The sequence below is a fragment of the Carassius auratus genome, chromosome 36 (genome assembly GCF_003368295.1).
Source record: "Carassius auratus strain Wakin chromosome 36, ASM336829v1, whole genome shotgun sequence".
In the NCBI taxonomy this organism is placed as follows: Eukaryota; Metazoa; Chordata; class Actinopteri; order Cypriniformes; family Cyprinidae; genus Carassius; species Carassius auratus.
The window spans coordinates 15,607,701-15,630,575 of NC_039278.1; the positions used below are offsets into that span (position 1 = coordinate 15,607,701).

General features: G+C 32.5%; 1 protein-coding gene across 2 annotated transcripts in view; it reads left to right on the top strand.

Annotated features, from left to right (window-relative positions):
• Positions 1-6,432: 6,432 nt before the first annotated feature.
• Positions 6,433-22,875, top strand: part of gli2b (GLI family zinc finger 2b) — an 82,623-nt gene continuing 66,180 nt past the window's right edge. The window contains exons 1-2 of one of the 2 annotated variants that reach the window (XM_026221693.1): positions 6,433-6,776; positions 20,215-20,334. In XM_026221693.1, coding sequence (XP_026077478.1) covers positions 20,226-20,334 — 109 coding nt within the window. In that variant the 5' untranslated portion in view covers positions 6,433-6,776; positions 20,215-20,225. The remainder of the gene's footprint in view (positions 6,777-20,214; positions 20,335-22,875) is intronic. The other variant, XM_026221694.1, reaches the window with a different exon arrangement.

The window sequence follows — 22,875 nt, forward strand, 5'->3', positions numbered from 1 at the left end:
CGATCCCCAAACTGACTCAAATGATTCGCAATCCCGCTACGAACTCCCAAACTGATTCAAATGATTCGCGATCTCCAAACTGACTCAAATTATTCGCAATCCCGCTCCGAACTCCCGAACTGACTCAAATGATTCGCGATCCCCAAACTGACTCAAATGATTCGCCAACCCGCTTTGAACTCCCGAACTGACTCAAATGATTCGCAATCCCGCAACGAACTCCCGAACTGATTCAAATGATTCCCGATCCCCAAACTGACTCAAATGATTCGCGAACCCGCTTTGAACTCCCGAACTGACGCAAATGAGTCACGATCCCACTCCGAACTCCCGGATAGACTCAAATGATTCGCGAACCCGCTCCGAACTCTGACATATATTCGGATATAAATGTAATTTAAAAAATAAAAGTTAAATATTGCACCTGTCAAACATAGTTAACCACTTTTAAAAATCGTAAGGATACGTAACAACTTTGTTTTGTGTCAGAACTTTCACACTTTCATTCATAAGTTCACCCAGTTTGTGTTTGAAAAGCGACAGGGATTGAATCGCGGAAATGGAACTTGCTGATCGAACTTCACGGAATTCGGCCATTTTTTTAATGAATAAATCAAAAGTAGCATTTAATCAAATCTCGATATGGACTAGTGTCTGCAATATTAAAGGTGTCCAGTACCATCGCTCCCTACCATCCCAGTTGAAAAAAAAAAAAAAAAAACGTCCTCCATTCTCCCATCCGCGCTCGCACCTCGTGTTTGCGGCTGAATGTTCATGATTGATGGATGAAGATCTATGCCCGGGTAGAGTACATCAGCAATCCAGCGAAGAGAAAAGAAAACTAAAAGTTAAAAAAAAAAAACATTGGACGTTGGAAGAGTCTCAATTTAGGGACCGTCTCTAAAGTTACATGCGATATTGGTATACACTTTTCTAACGTCAGTAGTGTTCGAGGAGAACGACTTCTAGTCATAAAAACAACTGTAATTGTTCATGTAGGTGTCAGCTACAATGCACACCTTATACATTTTTAATATATATTAAAATAAAGTATAAATCATTTAGGTAAAAACAAGGCCCGTTTATCACTTTCAGGCACATTCCTGTGAAATATTTTTTTTTTCTCAGGTTCCTTTATGAAAATTACCAATCATCTTTCTTGTAGCCATAACTGCAAATTAACCATGGTTTTGTTACTTCAAATAATAATTTACAAAGTATTAACACACTGTAATATTTTGTTGTTGTTGTTATTGCTATAAAAACAGACCTAAGCCATCAATAGCCTTTAAAATGACTTAAAATGCATATAAAAAAATAATGAGGCAATAATGATTGGTTAATAATAACACTGTTAAAATACATAATGTAGGCATATACAAAATAAACAATTTATTTACATGTTATTACAAATGACATGTGATTGCTGCTGTTAGGATGATAAAATCCTTGTTTAGGCTACTGACCAAACATTTAATTCATATTCACTTAATCTTTCATTTTTGGACACCTTTATTGCTATAGATGACACAGGCTTTATAATTTCTTCAACAACAACAACAAAATGTGCATAATTTCTTTATGCACTGAGAGCTTCTTACACTCCAAAGAGAAAGGAAAAATGGATTGAATCATTAATATAGCCCACTATTACAGTATTTCTTACTATTTTTATTTAAAAAAAGAATTTAATTAGATTTTCTGTTTTCATTTTCATTGTAGTTAAAATTTCAGTATGATATTTTAATTTTATTTTTTTCAATTATTATTTTATTTTTATTTTTGCTAACATGCTCCGATCTAATTCCCGATCCCATTGGAGCCCTTCGCAAAAAATCCTGTATATCATTTTTATTTTTATAATTATTTCCATGATGCAGTGGATGTAACAGATTCGCGGTTTCGAAAAGCTCCGTTTCCCCATCAATATGTGCTTTATAAAATCTGCTGACAAAGGAAATGCCATTGTCATCATGGACAGAGAAATGTATGTCTGGGAGGGAGCGAAAGTCGAAAATGAGTGACTCATTTGATCTGTGAATCGCTTCAACTGAATGATCGAAGTCACGCGTTTGAATCAATCGGATCGGTTCCAGCGTAAATGACTCGCTCAATTGAATCGGTTCATCGGTTCCTCTTTTCTCTTCAGTCATGTTTACACGACACTTTTAGCACTACTACTGGCTCAGCTCGCTAGTATCATGAGATTTAGCTTAACTGAAATAAGCTAAAAAAGTATGGTGTTTGCAAATAAAATATCCATATCCAAATTATAAAGCCAAATTTTTACAAAACTTAAAGTATTAAAAAAAATTTTTACATTTAAATGAAGCTGAATTAAAATAAAATTAAAATACTACATGAAGAATTTAAACTAAATAAAAATTATAAATGTTTCCTCTTGCCAATAACTGAAATAAGTTTAAGTTGAAGCACTAAAACTGCAAACTGGAAATTAATAAAAATAAAATAAATATAAATGAAACATAATATAATATTTAAAAAGGGCAAAACACTAAGAAAAAGGGCATAAAAAACACATACCAAAACTACTACCAATTTATTTTTACTAAATTGATCTTTGTGTGCTAATAATAAAAATATAGATACTAGTTATAATAGTTATAATAATTTATTTATAAAATAAAAAATGAATTAAAGTAAAAGTGCAGTTGTTCACTTGTATTAATGTTAACTAATGCTAGCATAAATGCTGAAATTAACAATAACTATAATAATAAATGCTAGAGAAATATTGTTTGTTCCTGTGGAAATAATTATTGTATATTTATAAATATTTATTTATTTATGTATTTATTTATTTATTTAACTAAACTAAACCCACATCTATCAAAACATTTATAATAAAAAATAAAAAAAATAAAAGAAAGATTAAATACATATTATAAATATTAATAAATACAAATTATAAATGTTCCCTTTGCAGATAACAGAAATAAGTTGATGTTGAAGTAACTGTAAACAAATAAAAACTAAAAAAAAGAAACCTAAATATTTATCAAGAACAAAATGACAAAACTTACAAAATAATAATAATAAATAAATAAAAACATAACATTAAACTCCCAAAAAATGTGAGTTAAATAAAAATAAATAAAAGCTAATTCAAAATATTAATAAATAATGCTAAAATAACACTGCATGTTAGCTAACACTGATGCTTTGTTCACATCATCACTGATGATGTAGAGTATTTTATTTCTTGATGCATTGCTAGTTTTCTGTTCCTATCCCACGCTGTGTTCCTGGAAATCAAGATTTCATCTCAACGCTTCCACACTAATGAAGTGCTTTTGCATGGATTAAAGCAGTGATCTGCACATCCATCCCGACGCGTTTCATCTCATGCCTGCGCTGTGAGGTCAGTGTGAACCCACCCGAACCAACCCACACGTCATCATCCATTACAGCCCAATCACTACGGCCGAATCTAAATCAATTAGATATGAAGCCCAGAGGTCACGGGGTCAGCGCTGGGACGAGGCGTTCATTATGAGCGCAGCATATCTGATTTAATACACCGCTGGAACGGGAAGCCACTCGGGAGAACTGCGGATATTAAAGGTCAAATGTCATCCAGCATGTGGGCCCAAGATAAAGTTACTGTGATATACTCCGGAAAAGATGGAACATTTTAGGTTTATATACAGAGAAAGACATCAGGCACGTGTTTGACAGATAACACATAATATACCCATGTGTGCAATTTGTTTAATTATTTGTCAAAAGTTTGCAATAATTAAGATTTTTGACTGCATTTATTGGATTAAAAATACAGTAAAAACTGTGAAATATTATTCGAGTTTAAAATAACTATTTTCTGTGTTAATATGGTGTAAAATGCATTTTATTGCTGTGATTTTCCGCATCATTACTCCATTCTTCAGTATCACGTGATCCTCCAGAAATCATGAAAATATGATGATTTGTTGTAATAATATATGACAATATTACTGTTTTTTTTATTTTATAGTTTTTTAAGGTAAAATACTTTTTAAAAAAATATTGCAAAAATATATAATTTATTTCAGTTTTAGTTTTTTTTGTTGTACTTTATTGATCTTTGTTAATTTACGTTAATAAAATAATAATAATAAGTTATGTTAACAGATACTACTTTTGATTTTAAAAATGTATTTATAAATGTTGAAATTAATATTAACTAGATAAATAAATGCTATTGAAATATTGCTCTTAGTTAACAGGGTTATTATAAATGATTAAAAAAAAACATTTAACTAAACTAAAACTAAATCTATTAAAAATCTTTTTTTCTCTCTCTTTGAAATAAAGCTAATAAATTACTGAAATAAGTTTAAGTTGAAGCACTAAAGCTGCTAACTGGAAATAAATAATAATAAAAAAATAAACATTTAATTTAAACATTTTTTAATAGGTTTAAATATTACTATATTAATTAAAATGTATTATTTATTTTATAAAATAATAGAATTTTCGCTTTTATTATTATTGTTATTATCTATTATTACATTTTTCTGCATCTCTCTTGCTACAATCAAGCACCAGGTCCTTGTAAACACTAGGTGGCGCTGTAATATAACTCTATGCACGTCAGTCAGAAGAGTTCAGCGCGTGCAGCTGACGTTCCTCTGGAATCTGATTCTGACGTCACGCTCATCAGAAGCTTCTCTCAAAGGATGTTGAGGGATTTTCTGTGGTGTCAGGTGTATTTTGAGAAGATGAGAAGGCAAAGTTCAGTATGAAATCACAAGGTGAGCAATATCAAGTTGATTTAAAACTCATAAAATACGTCATTAGAAAAACAATTGGTCCTTGTTTTGAGGCTATTAGTTCTCTTTATTGGGAAGGAAACTGTTGACTCAAATTATGAACAAATTATGTCATGCTCACGGAAGAAAAAAGAGCTATAGAGGAGACCGGGGCTAGTTGTCACACTATTTTTACTCCATTAAATATATATTTTTTCATTTAAAATAGAATGTCTGTATAAAAACACACATTAAAGCCTTGACTACAAAAGCCTATTGAACGTTTCCACCTCACGTTTGAAATCTGCCATTAAATAATATTTGACATGCTTTTTAGCTGAAATGAACTGCCAGTTATTTATAATTATAGTTTTAGCTTGTGAAATAATTATATTTCAAGCTTGTGTTCATCTAAAAAGAGAACACAGTTCAACATTTCAGTTCAGATCTATATAACTTAAATATGATTGCATTGGAATTTCAGTTTAATGCACTGAATTATATATATATATAAACATGATTCTAATCTAAGGCAGATTTGAATTAGGCGTTTGAAACAATAAACTATAGAAAATAATAATTTGATTTATTCATTTGTGATTGGACATTTTCTTGTGTGACGACTAGCCCCAGTCTCTCTTATAGTGCATAAATAATTCTAACAGGATTTTCTGAAATGCATTATGTCTAGTGTTTCACTAGTGTTTCAAACAGGGAAATATCTTTCACTTTAAGGAAGTTCTGCTGTAAAGTACTTTATTTACCCCTAAATAATACCTGAAGCTATATACATTGAGTATAAAGTGCATATATCAGTACTTTCTGAAAGCATCCCACTCCTGAGACAGATTTCTAGCTTTTTTTCTGAAAGTGATTTCTGACCTTAGCACCAAAACATGGCATTTCAGCAGATCAGTGCATATTTTAAAAATGAATCTTTAAAATACTGCCATCTAAACACCGGTTCTTATTTAAAAGCATCTAATATTATATAATTGAACATGCATTCATGCATAACATGTGCTTATATTTATAATCATGCTGCTGAGGTTAAGCTATTTTTTCCCTTCTTTTTGTTAAGCATCAAAAATATTTTAAGCATCAATTAAAAGACACCTTTATTTTTAGCTATAGATAATAAAAAAAATCTGGTTTTATTTTTGCATGAAAACATGCAGATCTTGAAATGTGCATCAGCATGTGAATAGCCTATGCATGTTAGAGTATTAAATAATGGTGATTTAATCATAATCTGTTTTAGAACAGCTCACGTCTTAATTAAGCGTATTTAAACTTCACACGAATTCGTTTTGACCCCATTTCCATTTCCTATTCGAAATACAGACCCACACTCAGCTAAAAGTGATGAATGAGGCTGATTTAAGCGAGTGAGATCTGGGACGAAATGCGTCGATACCGACGGTCTGTTCTCCTGCTTTTCAGCGCGTTTATACAAAATATGAACATAAATAATAATAGTTTAATAAAAATTAATTATAATGAAATTAAACACAACTTTAAAACATTTAAAAACGTGTTTATAAAGTTTATAGTAAAACTTTTCATGCTTTTTTTTTTTTTTAAGATGACCTGTAGGAAATCTTGTAACTTTTGTCAGCGCGAGCATTCAGTGTGAAGCCCGACCCATCAGAGAGAGAGAGACAGAGAGAGAGAGAGAGAGAGAGAGAGAGCATTGAAAACAGATCACCGGGGGTCTCACAGCACACAGTCGCGCTCACAAACTCTTCTGTTGTTTTTGTTTCCCAAACTTCTCCGATCCGGTTCCGTGCGCGCGGCGCGCAGATGAAAACTTCTTTCGTTCTCTCTCAGTGATGGACCGTAAAAGTTAGAAGCAGCTCCTAGAAGAAACTTTCCGCCTCGGAGCCGCCGTCTGTCGCGCAGATCTCGCTCGGGGTTTGATGGATGTTCGCGGGACGCGCTTCTGTTTTCCGGAGCCACAAAGTTTGCAGTGAAGAAAGAGTTTGATCGCGCGAGTTTGGAGCTTTGAGTCACTTTTCAGAGCTGGTGAGTGATCCATAGGAACACATTACAAATGCACGTGCGTGTTTGACGAAATCTTGAAACTATTATAATTTTTTTCGTCATTGTTAAGAAAATCAGTTCGGGTCATTATAATATTTTTATATATTTTTTTCTGGTACACAAAACTTCGGGGGTGAAGTTGCATTACAAATATGATCCAATAGAGTTGCTTTTCGACTCTTGTTTGACTCCTGGCACTGGAATCCCAAACATTCTGCTGCAATTTGATCCACATGGGGGAAGATGTGATCAGAAGGTGCCAGGCACCAGTCCTAAACACATCTACTCATCCAGGCGTGTTAGAAAGAGTCTGCATGCGTTAAAACCCGTGCATTTCATATTTCAGAATCCAGTGCATGTGCAAAATAACTTCCTTCTAAAGTTTTAAAGTTTAAATTTGATGGGAGAAATATGTGCATTGCACCAAAATTGTATTTATTTGGTTTACAAGCAACATAGACTTAAAAAAAATAAAAAATCTGTTGTAGAAATGCTCTTTTTATTGTATTATTGACACTACGTTAAGTAAACAGTGTAATAGAGGCTAATGGATGCAAACAGAAGTTCAGAGACCTGGTGTTTGCTCTTCAGACTTTCTTTGTCTTTCTCCGTTTACTGTGTGCTTTTCCTCCTGAAATACAATCGATTTCTGTGATCTCTCTCTCTCTCAGCCGTTAAAAAAAGAAAATTCACTGAGATATAGAAAAAACGAAGAGCCATAACAGGCTCCAAAAAAAGCAAAAAGCTATAATTGGCCCACTTAAATCCTGGAAGAAATAGCAAAAAGCATTTGCTGGGAGTGAGTTCACATGCATTAGCATGAGAAAACAGTGTTAGTGCATTTGCCATTGTGTGCGATGAAGAGTTCTAGCAGTCAGAATAAAGGATGTGAAAGAACGACAGGCCCATTCAGGATTATTCAGGTCCGGCCGAGCTGATGGTCACCGGGGCCCCGGGGCCGCAGGGGCCTCTTTCATCTCCCTCGGAGCCTTTTTCACACATCCCGCTCTCTCAGTCTCCGTCAAGCCCTTTCTCACTGCAGAAGAATTTAATGAAGCGAATGCGAAAGCAGAGGAGATGAAAAACCGGAGGCCTGAATGGAAACGGAGTAAAACTCCCGCCGAGACGATTGAGAAGTTAAGACAAGAGCGAGAGAGAGACTCCACACATCACCACCAATTAACACCGCGACTCGGCCAAATAAAGCGCACTTAAAACTTGTTTTATTCCATGCAACTAAAACGAGCTGTGCTTATAGATCCAGCTAGGCTGTTCATAGAGCAATTTCAAGACGACCCACCACAATGATTTAAAGTAACGAAGCATTAGAAACGGCATCTTTGTGCTAAAATGTTTCATGCTTTATATTCCATCTTTAAAGTGTTTGTTTGTGGAGCTCATGAAGGACAGTCGGTTCAAAGTGATTGGAGTTTGATGAGCGTTAAAGTCCTCTTCTGAAGTGCTGTTAGCAGGATCGTTTTAAGACTCTTTAACTCTTTTTTTCTCCTCTTTTGTTTGTCTTGCTAAGACTCCAGAGCACAATAGTCTTTCTCACAGGAGTATATAAGGTCAGAAGACTGTCATTAGGTCAAGAAATCCCGGGGAAGTCGAGCTCCTGTGAAGTCCTTCTATTGTGGAGCGTGAATAGAGCCGCTGGCCCCTGAAAACATGAGCTGTTTTATACCGGACAAAAGATACTGCTGGAGTTTTATTATCTTCCTATTGCTGAACCTGCTTGACCGTCAACTAAACGTTATTTGCTGATGATATGAAATCTTTCTTCTTGTTTTAATCTGCATAATTGCCTCTCGTCGAATGCATTGCACCATTAGTGCAAACTAAAACTAGTTCACTTTGAAAAATGTGATTTTGTCCATTCCTTCAGTTGCAATCCATGCAAATATATCCCAGTTTCAACCAATCAGATCGCAAGGTTCCGCTCAGCATAACCAATCACTGGCATCGATGTGTTTTCATGATCTGATCACTGCTGTCTCATAATTAGCTGCAAAACTCTCAAGCAACATCATTATTTGTATTAAACCCATAACCTGTATTAAATGCCATCTGGGTCGTATTTTCTTTGACCTTTTGTGGTTTTATGCATAGTTTTTCAGGATAATGTCCGTCATCAACATGGGTCTGAATTGACTTTATTCCATGTTTCAGATTAAATATTACGTTTGATTGGACACATCTTTTGGTGTCAAAAATAAATTAATAAATATTTATAAAAAAAATAGTTTAATAATTAATAATAAATGTATATTTATTTTTATTATAAATGTATAAATATATATTATTTTTTACAAAATTATTTCATTTAAACCCTCAAAAAGTGTGTATGCATATAAATAAATAATAAGTTACTAAATTAATACTAAGTTGCATTATATGTGTGTTCAAAAAAATATTTTATTTGTAAATTACGTATTTATATAAAGTATTTATTGTGCTACTTTTTTGTTGGTGTTATTGTTAGTAATTGCCATAATTATTGTGGAGGGATATAAAAGTGTAGCCTAAATTAGTAAACGCTAGATGTTCAGCGTTTGTTCTTCAGACTAAAGTACCCTGAAAACCTCCCGCTGTACTGAAGAACTATATTTGAGTTTGCTAGTTCAGCGACTCGGCTCCGAGGATCCTGTATTCGTGCCTCCATCAAGCTCTCGACTGGCTTTGATTCGGGATTTAATGAATTCCTGAAGGGATGCGGTAACCGGATGATACTCCTTTGATACCTAAAGAACTTCTGACAGCAGAGAGCCGTGGGTTTATGTGCACAGATCATCATCGCTGATGCCTGATAGCAGAAAATCCCCGGCGTTACTCAAGGGTTTGGCTCGTGGCCTAGCGCCGGTCCGGACACGCTGTGCAGATGTTTACATTATTGAGACTCAGTTATTGTAAAACAGACAGTACTCTGTGGTTCATTTGTCTTTCATCGGGGCACATTTGCTCATCTTTAGGCCTTTGCAAGACCTGCTTGAGTTTGCTGGTTCCTCTTCTGAATCACGGCTGTATCCATATGAACATTTTACCCACATAAAGACTTTTTAGAAGTTGTATTTAAATATCAACTTTCTGTCAGACGTTTCTCTAAAAATGGACCCAAATAGGTCAGTAGTTCGCATACAAGACCATTTGATGAGAAATGTTTGAGTTGTTGCTGAAATCTTTTCATTGCAGACTTTGCTTCTGGAAAATCTTAGCACAGTTTGAGACATTCGTGAGATTTTTTTATTTTATTGTTTTGTGATCTTCAGCATTTGCTCTCCTTTCAGTTCATTTTCCAGTAATTGTTTTGAGGAAATACTGTATATACAGTATATATATATTTTTTATATATATTCACAAATTGTGTCAATTTATAAAAACATATACAATTATAATTTTAATTGTATAATTTCTAATTTAATATATACTTTATTAATATTCAAATTTAATTTTATAATATATTACATAATTTAAAATTTTTACATAATTTATTTTATAATATATGTGCAAAATATATATTTATTAAATATACATTTTTTAATTGTAATTATATAATATATCTAAATATATAATTAATGTTTATATATTCTTTATATATATTTTATCAATATTATTTTTACATTATTTTATAATATATGCACATGAATGGTTATATGTACATATGTATTGTATACATGTACATATATACATATGTTTTATATATATATATATATATATATATATATATATATACATTTTATAATATTAACAATTCGTGTATGATTTATAATATATAATAAAAAATTATAATTTTATCAATAATAAAAAAAAATATAATTAAAATAATTTTAGAAAATTATTGAATTTTAGAATATATTATTTATTTATAACTATTTTGAAAATGTATTTTTGATCATATTTTTCATAATATGTGCTTAAAAACAGCTAGAATCTCTTTGTGAATTGTTAATATATTGCAATTTAATTTTAGAATATATTATTAGATTCATTATTAATATTTAAATGGGGCTTTCAGGTTGTGTTTAAACTCCTGTCAGCTTTCTTTACAAAAAGACACCACCGTCTCAACGCTAAAAGCTGACATAACCACCCGTGTAAGTGGTTGAAACCCCTCGCTGCTCAATAACAACAGAGAGGAAGTTTATATTACAGTCCTGGTGTCAAAGCACAAGTGTCTCTTAAAAACACCATTTGGCCAGTGGATCAAAGCGTGCTGTTAAAAACCCCTGTGATGTCCGTCACTGAGGCTCATCCCGCCGCAGGCGTCTGGAGCCGTGGGTTGTGTGGCGGTGACACATGTGAGATGTAATGGCTTTAACGGCTGATTTGGGGAGACGGGAGGAATCCTCCTGCCCTGAACTTCAGCGGGGGCTGCAATCGCAACATCTGTTCGGCATTGGACGCACCGATGGAGATTGTCCACAGGATATTGCACTTAGCAGCGGGGACCACGGGGCTCCACTATCACGCAAAACTACTGAAACACCATTAACTCTGAGACTATGGAAGGCCAACAGGGTCAAAAGCTTTTAAATGGAATGCATGAAATTTGACACTAAGTTCGTCTCAAGATCTACCCGCATTCTAAACCTTTCTTGTAATTACTTTACTGATATCTATTGTGCTAGAGTTTATTAACTCTCTCCCCGCCGCTGACAGAATTTTCCAGCTTTCTGTGTTATAACTGGTTTACGGTAGGCGCTATTATGCTAACATACTAACATTACCAAATGAAATGGCGATCCAGGAAGTGGTTTAGGACTGTGCAAGCTTGATCTGTGTTTTGATCATCATTCTGAATCTGATCCAGATGTTATATTTTACAAAAACGTGAATTTCACAGCCTTTTTTTCATGAAACTTACCCACGTTCAGCCATTGATAAAAAAAAAAAAAAATGATTGCATGAAGCTAGTATAAAACTGGTTTTCTTGTTTAAAGGCAGAGACTCTGTTCTTTCTTTTGACATTGCATGCTTAGATATCCATACAACTTTTGTGAAAACGTTAAAAAATGCTTGCAGGGAAAGCATTAATGTTAAAGTTTAAACTAAAACGTTCTTTTTTTTTACCTGAGAAAGACACACAACATACCGATTCTTTATTCTTCATGACAAATATGATGTTTTATATTTGCATACATGTATACCAATGTATCATCAAGTCACACATGCAAATATAGTCTCAAATAAAGCAATTTCATTGGCTACTGTGTGTGTGGTCACGTTAAAACTGCACAAATAGTGCCTGTTAACCGTTAAATTTTACGTGTTAAGTTTAAAGGCTTTTGGCCCCGTCAGCCTTCCATATGAAACCTCGGTCCCGTCTGGATTCACGTGACTCACTACTGTCTGCTAACATCTTGTTTGTAGCTCAGGCGATATCTCCACTGGCCATGACTGAACTCACTTTCTTATGAGTAATATTCCCTGGAATTCACTAGACCATTCACTATATTATCCTGATGGACTCGAGCTCGGTAAATCAGCCAGGAATGCAATAGTATGTCGAAATGACACCGAACCGGCGGCTCTGATGTGTCTTGTGATTAATTTAAAATTCAACTTCTCTCTTTTTCCTATTGAAACCTCCAGAATAATTTTTCTCAAACGTTGGGTCAGGAGTGACTGTGGATTTTTTTTTTAAAGAATATATATATATATATATATATATATATATATATGTGTGTGTGTGTATGTATATATATATATATATATATATATATATATATATATACATAAAATGTTTATTTTTAAATGTATAATCAAATATATAGTATACATACGTAAAAAAGAAACATTTAAATTAAATATGTTTTTTAATAATTACAAATAATTAATTAAATATTGTGTATCTTATATATACATTTAATTGTAGTTATAAATGCTGTTATATTTGTTTGTTTTTGCATTAATAAAGCAGTACTTCCCCAAAAAATGTTGGGATCAGGTTTTAGCAGAGATTTCTAAATGTCTAGAACAGTGGTCAGATTTGCTAAGAAACCTGTTGTTGGTTTCCTGTAGAACATTTGAGACACGGTTGGTTCCTGATGAATGTGAACTCCTTAAAGTCTCCTGAGCGATGAAAGATGTTTTTTTTCTAGGAATCTAGTTTGAGATTTTTCCGTGTCTGTGATAAAGTGCGGAGTTAATTTTTTCGGTGTTTGTTCGCTTGTAAGATCCATGAAGCTGAGGAAACACACTTTAGCCCAACGCTTGAAGGATTGCGGCGGTTGAATGCTAGCGAGAGATCTGGGATTTGGCTCTGTGACCTTTCAGGGTCTGTCAGAGTCATTTGTTTGTGGGACGGCTGTGCTGTAATTATTCAGCAGGGGTTCAGCGAGTAAATCAATGTGAGGAGCCAAACGGCTCTCCTGAAACTCCCCGCACCTGCAGCATGGAAACATTCATTTCTCTGGACGTCTCCCTCCTTCAAACCCCACCCGTCCTGATGGATTCACTTCTAGGAATATATATATATATATATATATTTTCTCTCTTGTAGTTTCTCAGACTGAAGTTGCACACTGAACGTGTTTGATGTGTTCGACTGTGTTGTTTTTTTTAAAAGATTCATCTCCACTAATTATGTGGGGATGAATGTTTTTTTCATCTTGTGCAAGATGAATAAAAAGTTTTTGTGCTTCAAGTACTTTCATGCCATGCAACAAACTTAAAATCTTTCCTTAAGCTCTTACATGCATTGCACTGCGATTGCAAATCAAGTTTGTACTAATGTTGCAATATTATTATTATTATTATTATTAATAATATTTTACAAATATACACACATGAATAGATGACATGAACAGATGACGTGCTCTGTGCATTCTACGAAGCCAGTTTAAACATCTCGTGCAGAGCGCAGTCGTCCGAAGATAGTCTTTGGTCGAATTTTGTTTCCTTTGTGGAGTGGACACTGGCGAGAAATGGATCTCTGTTCCCCACCTGTTCCCAGGAGAATCTTGCCAGTTCCACTCCTGACCCAGTGCCCATCCCACCATCTCCCCGCTGCACGAAGCACATGCCTTAGCCCACCACTGATGGCATGGAGCGACAGAGCAACATATCACTGCTGGAGCCGAAGCTGCAAATGACGTCAAGAGAAGGGTCCTGTTCCCATGTCCGGCCCAGAGAAGGGTCCTGTTCCCATGTCCCAATCATATTTTTAAATAAAGCCAGGGTAACCCTCATTTTACATACAGCACACAGTGAAAATACATGAACATGACTTTGGGCAAATGCATAAAGTGCAGCATAATTTTAAATCACAAATGTAAAGTTCATGTAAGTATTCAAATCACACAGAGAACACAAAATCATGTTAGATAAAAATGCACACTTCACCAGACCTCTCAGCTAGATTAGACTAAGTTTGCAAGGTTTGTGAAATTAAATGTTCATCAGCCTTTCAATGAATTGTTTAAATGGTATGAACGTGTATTTGGTAAATGCTGGCGGCAAACAAGAAAGCATTATAATTTTGGCATTTCTATTTCTAAAAATATAAAAGTAATCGTTATAATACTTTTTGTATACATTGATTCTTTTGTATAACCATTCTATCAGATAGACTTATATCCGTATTTAGAAAGAACTGTAAATGAAAAAAGTAAACAAGAAGGAGGATTTGAGTGCTTTTTGCTCAGGCGCTGCTGCTGTCAGTGACATCAAAATAAAGTCTAGCACGTCGTCAAATACCTCAAACACTTCGGCAAAGCAGAAAAAAGTATCGGCCGATACAGATATTTGAAAAATGACAAATATCGGCCGATATATCGGCTTTGGTGTCCCTCCTCCTCCGGAACCTTCTCCTTAGTCGTGACAGATATATATTAAATTAAAGCATTTCTACAAGTTGAGTTTAATGTAAAAAAAAAAAAAAAGCATAAAGGAACTTAATCAGGTTTTTACCGTTGTATTGTTACGTAATTTAATAGCAGCTATTAGCAACAGTTTTCACACTCTGTATTTCTATTTGATGTACTTTATTATAGCCCGGTGTGTTTTAAATATTTTTGCCCAAGAATACAGTGTTGAATTATTGTAGGGATGCAGGATTTTCCTGTTACGAACACAAAATCGACACACGGACATTCTTTGGCGTTTTAAACACTGCCGTAACCAATCGTCTCATGATTACGTTCATTCAGACGCAATCTGAGCACAGTTTCACCCTGAGAACATGTGAGGCTGGAGGACAGGAATGGGTTTGATAGCAAACAGCTGGGTTTCCTCTGGATTTACGGGCTGTTTTCACACATTGCGACACATGTGCCCTCACTAGGGGGCTTTAGTGAACAGCTGCCCACCTGTGAATGAGAACTTCATCTTGGAGAATTGCATCATCTGAAACATACTCAATGCTTTGACTTCTTTTAGAAGAGCAGAAGTGGTCAAATAATGGATTGAGAGAGGTTTAGGGTATGTAAACACTCGCAGGCTTTGCTGCCACTTAAACAAACACGAGGTTGATCTGAGCACAGTGAGCTCTCGAGGGGGTCTCGAGTGTTGGGTTGAGCTGTCCATTATCTTCGGCTGAAGCCTGTATTGTGGCTCTGATGGCCACTGAATGGATGTTTGTGTATCTAAAGACACTGATAGCTCATCAGTGGAGATCAGGATTATCTGCTCTCGGAGATCCTGCTGGGCATCAGAAGCTCGTTCGAAATGCAAATGACGATTGTTCAATGGCGTGACTTGTCACAATAGCTAATTACCATTTCTTAAAGGTTTTATTTTCTTTGAAAACTAGTGATTGTGTAGAGCTGGACGTGAAAGGGCTGGACGATACTTCGTATATCTTAGTATGCATTTATTTATTTGTTAAAGTTTTTTAAAGATTTATTTAGTGTTTTGTTTTCTAAATATTTAATTATGCATATTATTGTATAATTCATATGAATTAATACTTATTTAATATGAATTATAAATAACATTCTAAGTAAGTTAAATCATGTAATATTTAAAATATTTTTAGTAATATTTAATATGATTTATGGAACAACAGCAAATTACTTGGTATAGTATAGAAACAATTTAAATTTCCTATATATAGTTGAACATGTCTGGGCAGTATTTATTTATTACATTTTAAATATATATATTAAATAAATTGAGATATTTAAATTAAACAATTTCAGTTGAAGTAGTTGGATCATATTTTTCTCCCATAGTACATTAATATAATATTTTAGTACCTCTTTTATCAGCCTGTGTCTTTCTGACCAGTTTACTTTATTTTTCATAAAATACCAAAGGAGATTTTTAGCATTTAAAATGAATTTCTTAGGACATGTTTGTCTTTCAATGAAAGTGGATTGTGATTTATACTGTCAAGCTCTGAAAAACAAGCACAAAATTGTTAAAATATCATAAAATATTGTCCTAAAGTAAGCAACATGGGGTCAGAACATAAAAATGTTAAAATATTTTGTAATTCTGTAAAATTCTCTGTATAATTATTTTTTTGTTTGTTTGCTTGTTGTTGTTTTTCTTTATTTATAAAGTTATTTATTTTATATTCAAAAAATATTATAATCAAAATATGTTCAAGCATCAATATATAATACTAATACTAATAAATATATTTCATATAAAATAATAATAATTTAAATCTTAGAAAATAAATATTATTTGTAGTTATTATTCTGTGATTATTTATTCTTATTCACAATAAAATTAAATATATAAAAATCATATTAAATATATATCAATAATTAAATATTGGTAATTAATATATTTTTTGTAGTAATTATTCTGTGACTTTATTTTAATTATTCTTCTCAATAAATAAATAAAAGTCAATATTATATATTAATTATTAAATAAAGTTAAATGTATAAAATATATTGTTAAATATATATAATTATATCATTTAATATTTTTAATAAATACTCAGATAACTTTATTCATTAAAATTCTTTATTTAAAGTAGTTATAATTGGTAAATATATATATATATATATATATATATATATATATATATATATATATATATATTGCATTTACAATAAATGTCAGAGCTGTGTTTTTCCACATGATGAAAATGGCTGGATATTATTTATACTCTTAAGCTGCAACAAAGCATAAAAAAAGTTACAAATGTCATGAAATAAGTTCTTGTGTGCTATAAGTTTCTGAAGTTATTTGATGCTATTTTATCATAATGTCCTTTTAAAGAGGTTTGAAGTGTAGTATGTTTGGTCGTAAGCTTTAGTTTTGTAGATGACATGAGTCGTGTGACTGGAGGCCTGTTGTTAGCGTTAGCTTTCGTGACCATCTGTCTGTTTGGTCTTTGACACCTGTATTATCCCGTCATATGGGTCCCGCGGCGGTCACGAGATCCGAGATCACTAATGATCTTCACCTTTGTCTTCCACTGATTTTAGTCAAAACGCAGAGAGCTGTAGAGTACACTAGATAGATCACATCTGGAGCTGTCTGTTGAGTGCACACTCGGACTGAGTTAAATGATGGTTTGTTTGGCACTTGTGAAGTAAAGTTCAGTCAGCTATTGTCCTGAATTCATGATACTCATTCTGTCTGATTATATTACAACATTATTTTGACTGGTTTGAGTGTTTAATTTTAAATTGTTTCATAATGTAAAGCAGTTTTAAATTAATGTCTTACTGATTTGATACTGATCATTTGCTGTTGCAAAAGTAACTTTAATTTGTATTTATATATATATATATATATATATATATATATATATATATATATATATATATATATAGTTTTAAGAAGTAAATGTAATTGAATTATAAAAAAGATATAAAATATAATTATATTTAATTAAATTTACTTATTCGATTTAATAATAATTGGGTACAACTACTAAACCTAATTTGTTTTAATAATTATGTAATATACGTAATTATTTTGTAACTGTTTAATACAGTCATTAAATACGTTTTCATTATTTTTATGTTTTTAATTGAATTTAAATTGCAGGTTTATCAAAATTAGGGTTAATGAATAAATCAGATTTAATTGAATTATTGAATTATCCATTAATATAAAACAAAAATAATTATTTATTTAATTTAATTCTTCAAATATCAATTTACATTTTTATTTAAATTATAAAATAGTTGTACAAATGATAATTATTATTTTATATAATTATTTAAATTATTAATAATTAAATGTTTTTTTTTAAATTAAACACGAAATGAGATTTTAAATGAAACAAATTTGAAATATTGAAATATTAAGTTAATTGAACACTTAAATTATTCATAAGTATAAAATTTAAATTAACCAAGTAAACTTTTGTTACATTTCCATCTAATATAAATATATTATAATATATTCTCTGTCATTCAAAAGTTAGGAATAATTGCAATTTAAAATAAATAAATAATTTAATAAATAAGGCTGCATTATTTGATCAATAAATGCAAAAAAATCTTAAAATAACGATTTGAAATAAGTGTTTTCTATGTGAATACATTGTAAAACGTAATTGATTGCATCATAACTTCAGTTTTCAGTGTCACATGATCGTTCAGAAATCTTATTCTGATTTGCTGCTCCTTCGAATTATTCCAGACTAGTGTCCGCTAGTGTTTTACAACGCATTACACTGATTTTAAATAAAGTCATGAAGTGATGTAAGACTTAAAAACTGACTGCCAACACGAGCAGATTCTCTGTGATATCAGTGCTGGATGACTGAAGGTGAATCTAGGGTCAGAGAAAAGGCTCACAGGATTGATGGAGCATTTTCATCATCCTGACGGCTGCGTTACGCCCTGATTTGGAGAACTGTCAAGTTTGTAGTCTTACAAAATATGAGCGAATGATGACGTCAGCGCCAAGAAGTTTTTAAGTCATGCAATCAATGCATGCACTGATGAACCGTTCACGAAGTATAGAATTGCATTCGGCTTGTGTCGGTGATAGACGATGCCCACGGAGCATCGCTGTTGGCGAAGGAAATGGGAAACAGATGAAGGCTCACGCGTGTGTTCCTCCTTTAATCGGCTTACCTTGCCTTAAAAACCCAGAGAACGAGACGCTTGAGTGACTAAACAAATCTGCGTCTGCTCACTCGAGCCATTTCAATAACGCGCCGTGATGCAGCAGACTGAGTCCCGCTTTCATAATCAGGTTTTCAGAAAGCACTGTTAGTTTTGATCGTACTCGGTGTTAGAGGTTAGTTTAAATCAACACTGATTGTTAGAGTTCGATGTGTGTCATCTTGCAGAGTTATAAAGAGTATTCATAGTTAGCAACCAATCAGAACACCCACAGAGCAACCACATGTCTGTTATTATTTTTACATTTTTTATGCTTATGTTATATATGTATGTTATATATTTCATATTGTCTTTTGTTAGATTTTTTAAATGTCCATATTTTATAAAATGTTTATTATTATATAGTTTCATGTATTTGTTATATTTTATATAATTTTATATTTTATATGATTTATTTATATAATTTTATTATTTTTATATTTTTTATTTTATTTTGTATGTAGTTAATTTCATTAAATGTTTTGTGTATTTTTATATATCTTATATAGTTTTTATTGATGTTAATTTTATTTATTTTTAATTGTACAGAATTTTTCATATTTTCTTCATTTTATTTATTTTTTATATTTAATATTTAATTTCATTTTTTTTATTTGATGTATTTTTATATATATATATATATATATATATATATATATATATATATAAATAATTCAATTTATTTTTAGATGTATTTTATTTTATATTTTATAAAATGTTTATTGTAAATTTTATTTTTTTATTTTTATTTTTTCTACATTTAAACTTTATATATATTTTTTATATTTATTTAATTTTATTTTAACCCCTTAACTGTCACTCAAATTTTTGAACATTGACTTTATAGTGCACGATCTAAACTTAAAATTTCATAATTCATGAATGAAAATATTTTGTAACATGATATTGATGCACCATTTACATGGAAATGCAATGTCTGATTTTAAAATGGGTTTTAAAGGATGAATTTTGAGATTTTAAGTTTTCAGTTGATATATAACTTCTGATGATTTCTAAAATGTGATAGAGAAAAAGGCAACAAATAAGTCTTCTTTTTTAAACAAAGGACAAAACTCCAGTTATAATTTAGATTTTTGAGGGTGCACTCTTGTCATAAATTAATCTATTACTTTTCCTACATAGTTTTTAGCAAAAAAACACTGGTAAAATATATATTTGGGAGTCTTAGACCTTTCCAACGATATATAGTTTGTCAAAATTAGATTAGATTTAATTGTAATATAATGAAGTAAATGTAGGCGTCCCACAGGTTGGACGGGTGACAGTTAACAGGTTTAATTTTACGTAATTTTTCTTTCTTTATTTGATTTCTTTACTTTCCTTATTAATAAATCTAGATGGATATTTTAGATGACATCTCAGTCTCTCTCTCACAGAAGACATCAGAATGGAGGCCAGCGTTCCCACAGAGAAGAAAGACTGTAAGTCGTCTGCTTTGGATGGAAACGGCTTCAGCGAGCTGCCCAAAAAACCTTCCCCATCATCCCTGGCCAGAGGTACGAACTCGATTTCACTTCCTACTCTCTCCCAACAGGATATCTCTACATTTAGCTCTCAGATCACATGCATGCGTGCACGAAATTCAAATTTGGTGCGTCCGACATCATTGGCTCTTGCATCTCACATGCCCAGCTTCTCCGCATTCAGAGCACACGAGATTTAAGAGTTGCACATACGCCGATGATGTTTTGAGTCTTTCTCTGGTTATTTATCACACCAGCAGAGAGCTCAAAGTCTCCAGCAAGCCTAAGAAAAGAATATGCACATGAAATATGCATTTTTAAAGATAAAATATGGCGCTTGCAGTCCCTGATAAGCCCCCGAGAGTCAGAGGTGAGCCTCCATCGGGCCTGATGTGAATCCTAAATTCACGTTTATTATTACATGCGTCTCACACAAGTACAGTCGACACGTAATGACGGCCGATGGCTTTTAGCGCTCTGTTTGCTCTGAGATTAATCAGGAAGAGCGCGAGCATGTTTAAAACATGTCTTTAGGAGAGCGATAGAAGCGCTGAATAATGAGGCCCAAAGACCTTGTTCGTTCCTCAAGAGTAAAAGTGTTATGAATTAGTTAAAATGGCAGCGGAGGACGACACGCGCCGAGGTCCACCTTTGAAATGGAAATACCTCTGCTGATTCGAGAAGGAATCTGGTGGCCTGCCATTGTTAAGGAAAGAGAAATCCATGATTTGCTGAAGAAAGGAGAGGAACACGACCTTATTTATAGTGTGATTTTGACTCGTACATGATTAATATGACTCGTTTTTAACTGCTGCGGGAAATTAGAGCCGAGACTGAAGTGAAAGTGAATTTGAGATCCTAAGGACTAGCATTGATGGTATCAGACAGAGTTTTATTGAGTTTTATGTATGTTTGATCAGTTGTATTCTTCTTAAAATACTCAGACGTAAAACACTTCATGCATTTCACAGTATTAATTTAAACATTTAATCATAAAGGTAAGAGCATACATCATTTGGGTGCTTCGCCGACATGGATTAATATATCTATATAGTGCTTTAAATTGCTATTTTAAAATGAAATAATTGACAATGAAAGCAAAAACTCTTTCGTTATGTAATTGGTTAGATGCATTTCTCTCTAAAGGCACGTCCAGTGAGGAGAATCAGGTTCGTCAAATTCATTTTTGCAACATTAACTCTGAAAACATTTATTTATTAACAGTTTTTTACTTTTTTGTTTGTTTGTTTGTTTGTTTGCTTTTTGGGCCGCTGTGCCAAAATTGTGTTTGCATTCAGTAGCTTATACGGTAGAATTTTTGATCCACGTTAAAAAATAACCAAAATAAATAAATAATAAAAATAAAAAAATAAAAAAAATAAATATATATATATATATATATATATATATATATATTTTTTTTTATATATATATATATATTAATTAAAAAGATTATATTCATTAAAAAATTATATAAAGTATAAAAAAAACTATAAAAATTACTAAAATTACCAAACATTTAATTTTTATCAGATTTTCATATTTCATGTTGTTATATATGTTTTTTTATTTAATCCTATACATATATATAATTTTATATATATTATATATATATATTTAATTTATTTTATATATATATATATATATTTTTTTTTCTATTATATTTTATTTTATTTAAACTGAATATATTTATGTACGAATAAAAAACTATTTAAAGTATTAATGGACATTGGCCTCAACTTCCTGTTTCAAAAGGAAGCAATTCAACCCAATAAACAAAAGTCTGCTCAAGCTATGCCATAGTGTCTTTAAATACATTTTCTCTATTGATGTCTTTGCCGAATAAGAGACACAACTAAAACATGGTACTCTGATAAATACCGTGGTACTGAAAGGTTTCCATTACGCACTTTTGAGACTCAGATCTGTTGTGGATGCAAACTTTCAGTATCTTGAGCAGAAGAGAGCGAGCATGTTTAAAACATGTCTGTAGACCAGTGATAAAAGCTGTCTGTAATGAGGCTGAAGGAGCTTGTTCTTACCTCCAGAGTATAACTGTTATGAATTAGTGAAAGCGGAGGACTGCGGCCCGGTCGAGATGCTGCTGGAAAGCACCTTTGAAATGATGATTCTGCTTTCTGATTAATGAAAGTGTTTGGTGGCCTGCCATTATTTCAAACGGTCATTAATTGTGCATCAAAGAATGGCGTGAAATCGGGACGTTTGTGACTGCAGTGTGAACCGTCTTTGGTTTTGGTGTGAGCTGAGAAACCACAGCAAACACAAAACCAAAGACTGATTCAAATCTGAGCATAAGATAATTAAAACCTCTTTTAATGAGCCGAGCAGAACTGTGTTGTTAGAAGCTCCTCTGTATTTGTGAATGATAACACATTCGATGGGACTGACGTCATGTTTCAATGAAAATATGTTTTCTATATTGTGTAAAATAAAACCCCAAACTCTAGAGGAAGCACGTGTGAGAAACAAATGAGATGGGAGAGACCTCCGTAAATCTACATGTTTCTTCTAAGATTAAATTTGAGCATTAATCGGTGTTGTTGTTATAAATTT